General features: G+C 39.4%; 1 protein-coding gene and 1 long non-coding RNA gene across 2 annotated transcripts; both read left to right on the top strand.

Moving 5' to 3' along the window:
- Nucleotides 1-1,078: 1,078 nt before the first annotated feature.
- Nucleotides 1,079-1,611, top strand: LOC121899306. The gene is made up of 3 exons (XR_006096676.1): nucleotides 1,079-1,162; nucleotides 1,262-1,305; nucleotides 1,562-1,611. It is a non-coding gene; the product is annotated as an uncharacterized LOC121899306 (long non-coding RNA).
- Nucleotides 1,612-2,577: 966 nt separating this feature from the next.
- On the top strand, nucleotides 2,578-6,547 carry LOC121898935 (transmembrane protease serine 2-like). The gene is made up of 8 exons (XM_042414467.1): nucleotides 2,578-2,702; nucleotides 2,802-2,845; nucleotides 3,101-3,263; nucleotides 3,353-3,525; nucleotides 3,817-3,918; nucleotides 4,260-4,402; nucleotides 4,975-5,127; nucleotides 5,858-6,547. The coding sequence occupies exons 1-8, from the start codon at nucleotides 2,578-2,580 to the stop codon at nucleotides 5,873-5,875; spliced, it is 921 nt and encodes a 306-aa protein (XP_042270401.1). The 3' UTR covers nucleotides 5,876-6,547.
- The last annotated feature ends 569 nt before the right edge of the window (nucleotides 6,548-7,116 follow it).

Genomic DNA, 7,116 nt, shown 5'->3' with positions numbered 1-7,116 from the left:
AATTAGAATAAGATTTAAACGGTGCAATTTAAACACATTTTAAAAGTGTGTAAGCTGAGTCTAATCAGGTCTACAGTCACAGTGTGTGTGTGTGTGTTGTCCTCTCAGGTGTAAAACAGAGGTGTGTGAAGTTCACTGTGGCCGCTGTGATCTGCCTGCTGCTCCTCTTGCTGCTGGCTGGAATCCTCCTCGGTTATTACTGTGAGCGCAGGATTTATTCCTACTGAACCTCGAACACAAACATATAGACTTAACTATATATATATATTTACACCCAGGTCCTCTCTTATCTCTCAGTTTCCTCGTCCTGTATACACGGGCTGCAGTGTGGCGATGGGGGCTGTGTGTGGGAGTCCCAGTGGTGTGACGGGGTGACGGATTGTCCAGCAGGCCAGGATGAAGCTAACTGTGGTAAACAGCCTCATTCAGGGCCAAAGTACATGACAAAACACATCTGAAAATCCTGAAGTCTCATCATCCACTTTCATGAAGCACAGTCTTTTACAGCTAAATGTAACACATTGATATAATATGACTTTACTCTCAGAAATCTAAAATTGAAGGATATTACATAAACATTGTTCTGTTCAATCATTACACACACAGCTGTTCATGGCTACCTTGTAGTTCCACATAATGTAAATGTGAAGTGTTAGTTTCATGTTTGTTATAAAAAATGGTTGGAGTTTGTGAAAAAAGATGTGTTGTCAGTTATTTGTGTTACTTGACATGTCTTTGCACCAGTTGCCCACCGACTTCACCTACTTTCCACATGTAGCAAAATGTCAAGTGATCGTCTGCGTTTGCTTTGTCAGTGAGGCTTCATGGTTCCAGTTTCCTGCTCCAGATTTACACGTCTCAGACTAAAACCTGGAGGAATGTTTGTTCTCACAGCTGGACGGACCAGAAGGGGAAAGCAAGCTGCCAGCACATTGGATACAGCAGGTAAGATGTTCAGCTGTTTCACTGGATCAAACACAGACTGTGTGTCCTCTGCTTGTGTGAATGATTTATGTGTTTAAATTGTGTTTTCAATCATGTGGTTTGACAGGAGCACATATTTTAAATCAGGCCAGCAGGAGGCTGATTCTAGTGATGGATTCTTGATGGTGAAGTCTGATTTCAACCCTGAGGCTCCCATATTGCAACAAGTGATCCTCAGGTTAGTGAACTGGTAATACTGAGCCAGCAGAAATGACTCTAATATTAAATGAATATGAACCTAATCCCATCTCAAATGTCTTCTTTTCGCTGTCTGCAGTAAAACCTGCCCCAACAACAGAGTGGTGACATTGCGATGTACTGGTATGTCATTATGTAATCTGAAAATAATACGTTTATGTTTTATTTTATGTATTTTAGCTGTTCCCCCCCCCCCCAAACAAATCAGATATTAGTATAAATGGACACATTGTGTTATTCACAATGTATCATTTTGTTGTCTGTCAAGAACAAAAAGGTCACATTAGTGTACAGATGCCATTTCAACACGGCAACACTTTGACATCTGCTTGTGAAAACTCACTAGCTGTGAAATCTCTAACAGCAATCTTCTTCACAGATTGTGGAAGTGGGGTGAACTCCAGCAGGGCCTCCAGGGGCCAGCTGGCCTACAGTCACAGTGTGTGTGTGTGTGTTGTCCTCTCAGGTGTAAAACAGAGGTGTGTGAAGTTCACTGTGGCCGCTGTGATCTGCCTGCTGCTCCTCTTGCTGCTGGCTGGAATCCTCCTCGGTTATTACTGTGAGCGCAGGATTTATTCCTACTGAACCTCGAACACAAACATATAGACTTAACTATATATATATATTTACACCCAGGTCCTCTCTTATCTCTCAGTTTCCTCGTCCTGTATACACGGGCTGCAGTGTGGCGATGGGGGCTGTGTGTGGGAGTCCCAGTGGTGTGACGGGGTGACGGATTGTCCAGCAGGCCAGGATGAAGCTAACTGTGGTAAACAGCCTCATTCAGGGCCAAAGTACATGACAAAACACATCTGAAAATCCTGAAGTCTCATCATCCACTTTCATGAAGCACAGTCTTTTACAGCTAAATGTAACACATTGATATAATATGACTTTACTCTCAGAAATCTAAAATTGAAGGATATTACATAAACATTGTTCTGTTCAATCATTACACACACAGCTGTTCATGGCTACCTTGTAGTTCCACATAATGTAAATGTGAAGTGTTAGTTTCATGTTTGTTATAAAAAATGGTTGGAGTTTGTGAAAAAAGATGTGTTGTCAGTTATTTGTGTTACTTGACATGTCTTTGCACCAGTTGCCCACCGACTTCACCTACTTTCCACATGTAGCAAAATGTCAAGTGATCGTCTGCGTTTGCTTTGTCAGTGAGGCTTCATGGTTCCAGTTTCCTGCTCCAGATTTACACGTCTCAGACTAAAACCTGGAGGAATGTTTGTTCTCACAGCTGGACGGACCAGAAGGGGAAAGCAAGCTGCCAGCACATTGGATACAGCAGGTAAGATGTTCAGCTGTTTCACTGGATCAAACACAGACTGTGTGTCCTCTGCTTGTGTGAATGATTTATGTGTTTAAATTGTGTTTTCAATCATGTGGTTTGACAGGAGCACATATTTTAAATCAGGCCAGCAGGAGGCTGATTCTAGTGATGGATTCTTGATGGTGAAGTCTGATTTCAACCCTGAGGCTCCCATATTGCAACAAGTGATCCTCAGGTTAGTGAACTGGTAATACTGAGCCAGCAGAAATGACTCTAATATTAAATGAATATGAACCTAATCCCATCTCAAATGTCTTCTTTTCGCTGTCTGCAGTAAAACCTGCCCCAACAACAGAGTGGTGACATTGCGATGTACTGGTATGTCATTATGTAATCTGAAAATAATACGTTTATGTTTTATTTTATGTATTTTAGCTGTTCCCCCCCCCCCAAACAAATCAGATATTAGTATAAATGGACACATTGTGTTATTCACAATGTATCATTTTGTTGTCTGTCAAGAACAAAAAGGTCACATTAGTGTACAGATGCCATTTCAACACGGCAACACTTTGACATCTGCTTGTGAAAACTCACTAGCTGTGAAATCTCTAACAGCAATCTTCTTCACAGATTGTGGAAGTGGGGTGAACTCCAGCAGGGCCTCCAGGGGCCAGCTGGCCTCCCCCGGGGCCTGGCCGTGGCAGGTCAGCCTGCAGGTTGCGGGCTCCCACCACTGTGGAGGAGCAATCATTTCCCCCCACTGGATAGTCACTGCAGCGCACTGTGTGGCCAAGTCAGTGTTTGTTTACTGCACTTCTCAAAGCAGTGGTTACAGTCTGAGCTCTGCCTGAATCTACTCTCTGCTGTGTCTCTTCTCTGCAGGGCCTCCAGCCCCGGAGACTGGGCAGTGTATGCTGGGATTGTGGATCCATTGGACACTCTGTTTAACCCTGCTTACTCTGTGAGCCACATTATAGCCCACGAAGGATACAATGGCCTCACTCGAAGGAATGACATTGCTCTGATGAGGCTCTCCAAACCTGTGGACAAGACAGGTGCACATAAAAAGATTTCCCAGAAGAAGAGCAGCATGTCAACACATCCACACTCAGCAATACAGCACTCAAATCAAGTCTCTTAGTGACAAAGAATCTAGATAAACACGGTTGTCCTTAGTATTTTTGTGTAATACAAAACACAACACTTTTCCTCATTAATCTCTTACTCTGTGGAAACCAGCTGATAAATGTCTGCTTCAGTGTCCACAGAGCACAGTGAAACATTTTAGTTGATCAAATGTTCCTTTTGTAGATTTATAACAACAGTCATTTTCTTTTCTTTACCAGCCTCCAGTAATAGTGGACCAGTGTGCCTCCCAAATGTTGGTCTAAACATCACCGCTCCTCAAAAGTGCTGGATATCACGATTTGGTCGCACGGTGAATGGAGGTGAGACACTTATGGTTACAAGTGGTTATGTGGTGTGAACACAACTTTAACATTCTGCTTCATCAGTGGAAAACGCACAAAACACAAGTGAATAACAGAAACTGAACTGGAATAGGTGTTTAAAAGACGAAGTGTCTTTTGTAAAAGTAACACTGGGGGGCGCCATGGTTGAGGCTTTAAATCCTGCTTTATAGTTTGCCTGATATAATTTGAAATGCATGTGAACAAATACTTGCATTAAAGAGATGTTTAATTGTAAAAGAGCATGTGGGAATTTACATGACTTTTTGAAAATGTCTTGAAGTAGTGACATTCCCATCTGCTGCGCCTCTCTCTGACAGATTCTGGCTCTCCACACCTGATGGAGGCTCAGGTCTCACTCATAGATACTTCAGACTGCAACAGCTCCATCGCCTACAATGGCAGGATATCACAGGACATGCTCTGCACCAGAGAGATGGGGGCAGGATCAGACACATGCCACGTACGACTGGTGACACGATAAAAAACTCTTTTTAACTGATATCATAAAACACAAAGTGCAGTTTATTTTATCATGTAGTGAGCACCAGTGTGACTGCCTTCAGGGTTAATGTGTTGCTGTATTTGCTTTAAATACAGACTCAACTGATCACAATGTACACAAAGACTTGTTGGTCTTTACATAAGTAGTAACAAATGGTCTTTATAATAACAGATATTTTCTGGTGACAGAAATAGTTTCTGTTCTTGAAAGAATTCAAAGCATGTCCAAGCTCTTATGCAACTTACTTTGATGTTTATTCAAACAAGACCTGCACTATGTTTCATTTGATGACTTATAACAAACCATTTATACAGTCAATGAATGTAAAGTAATGGCGCTGAGGAGGCAGCTGACTAAGTATACAAGGGTTTTTATGGACCTTTAAAGACCTTAAATGTCTCTTAAACTGAATAAATATTGTTAGTTTTTCAATTTCACCTCAAAATTACTGTAAAGCTCTTAATCACGAGTATGTATCATGTACAATGTGTAGCTCACCAACATTCAATCTGTGCTGAACTGTTTTTCAGACTGACAGTGGCAGCCCTCTGGTGTCCCTGAAGGATGGAGTATGGTGGCTTGTTGGGGACAGTATTTGGGGAGAACACTGTGCTGAGCAGAACAAACCAGGTGTTTATGGCAACGTCACCCATTTCTTGGACTGGATCCACCGTCAGATGAAGGTAAAAACTCAGAACAGCAAAATCAACAGCTAACATACGGTAATGTTGGACTTGTAAAGGCAGTTAAACTAAATCAGACTCCAATCTACACTAAGAATTTCTATGTATTGTATGAGCAAATAATTTGTAGCATTTGATTTAATCTGCTTGGAGGAGCAGATGCAATAAGAAGTTAATACTTCTTGACTTGATGTGATAATACTTACTGTATGGTTTACAGTCTTGATACAAGTTGATATTTTAATATTGTAGTTTGTGCTTGCTATTTATTTACTTGTGTGACAACTCAAAGGTAATCAAAGTATTGACATTATGATGAGGTGGTCTTTGTCATGTCCAGTGGACTTTACAAGGCATTGCTCGGTTTCATTCTGAAGTAAAATAATACTGTAATCCTGTACAGAAATGATTAATCAATTAGCTAATCTGCAGGAAGTTGATTATCATTTTTAACATTTTAAGAAATTGAAAAATAATCATCAGCAACTACAGCTGTAATATAACTATTAATAAAAAGTATTCTGATTTTGTTCAAGTTTAGCTTTTAATTATAAAACATGGCAGTTTGCATGACAATTTATCAAAGTTTAGCCTTGATTATGATATTTATATTTATGATATTTGATTATGATGTTTCCAAAAGCACAAATTGTGTAGAATAATGTTCAGACACAAAATGTGATGCAGGCGTTCACAGGAAACAATGAAAAAAATGTTTGTGTGTTTGCAGAAACATCAAGATGAGTGATGACGGGACCAAAGATGAAATGTCTGAGATGTTGGTGTTTACAATTTTTTGTAGCATGCAGATACTTTTTTTATATCACTGTCTCAATATTATACTGTATGTATCACTAACATAACTTATTTCATAAATACTTTTCTATGTATTACAGTTTTATTTTTGTGTATTTGAGATACAGAAGGTCTTTAATTAGCCTGAATAATTTTGACTGAAAATGTCCATTTAATTAAAAGTTATAAAATGAACCATTAAATGGAGTTGTGCCATGTCTCAACACAAGATGTCACTCACAAACCACATCAAGCTTGAAGCACAACAATTTCACAGGATGTTTCGGTCCTGAGTAACCATTATATCTTTGATTTGGTCACAAGTTATTTTATTTACAACACAAGTACAATTTTGGAACAGAAAAATACACTTTTAAATAAGTGAACATTCAAAGATTCAAGTGTACCTTCAATTTGACGACTTAAAATTTTGGCAGGTTGAGATATTAGTGCAGTTTGAGTTGTATCACAAGAACAGAATCAAACAGCACACATTTCTCCTTCAGACTGTGCAGCACAGCCTCAGCAGAGGACCATGCTTCACGCACTGTATCATTGACTTTTACATATAAAGCTGTCGCTCGTCTCAAGAGACAGTAAAATGGCATTTAGCACATTTTTATTGCTGACAGGTCAATCAGCTTTGCTAAAAAGCTAACTAGTCCACATGTACCCAGATGATGCATGTTTCAATATGTCCTTTGGCTTCTACTTCAGTGTTTGATTTGTATAAAATGTGCAGTATAAATATTTACCCTCGCAAATCTAGTGTCATAACTGCATCTAAAAAGCAAATACTTGGAATAATAATACAATCACATTCATTCAAAAGTTGGACATAAACAGAATTAGTAAAATTACATTAATTACAACAAATTGCATAACTGTTATTTACTCCAACAGATTGAGAAATATTGATCTTTAGCTTTATATTACACTTTTGATCAATTTTAGAAACAAAGTGCAATTCAGCAGAGTAAGTCTCACACTGCTGATACTGTATATCAATATGTGTTTGCAGTGAACTGAGACTTAAAGGCACTAGAGGCACTGTAAACATGTGTGTAACCTCGAATATTCTTCCTATTAACTGTAATTGTTTCAGCAGCTTTTCCCCTTAACTTCAATATACACAGGCACACATTGTACTACAAATGCAGACTGGAGGTCAACTTTAAAGTATAAGAAGGCACT

The sequence above is a fragment of the Thunnus maccoyii genome, chromosome 6, assembly GCF_910596095.1.
Source record: "Thunnus maccoyii chromosome 6, fThuMac1.1, whole genome shotgun sequence".
NCBI classification, from domain to species: Eukaryota; Metazoa; Chordata; class Actinopteri; order Scombriformes; family Scombridae; genus Thunnus; species Thunnus maccoyii.
This window is presented reverse-complemented; position numbering and strand designations above follow the sequence as displayed.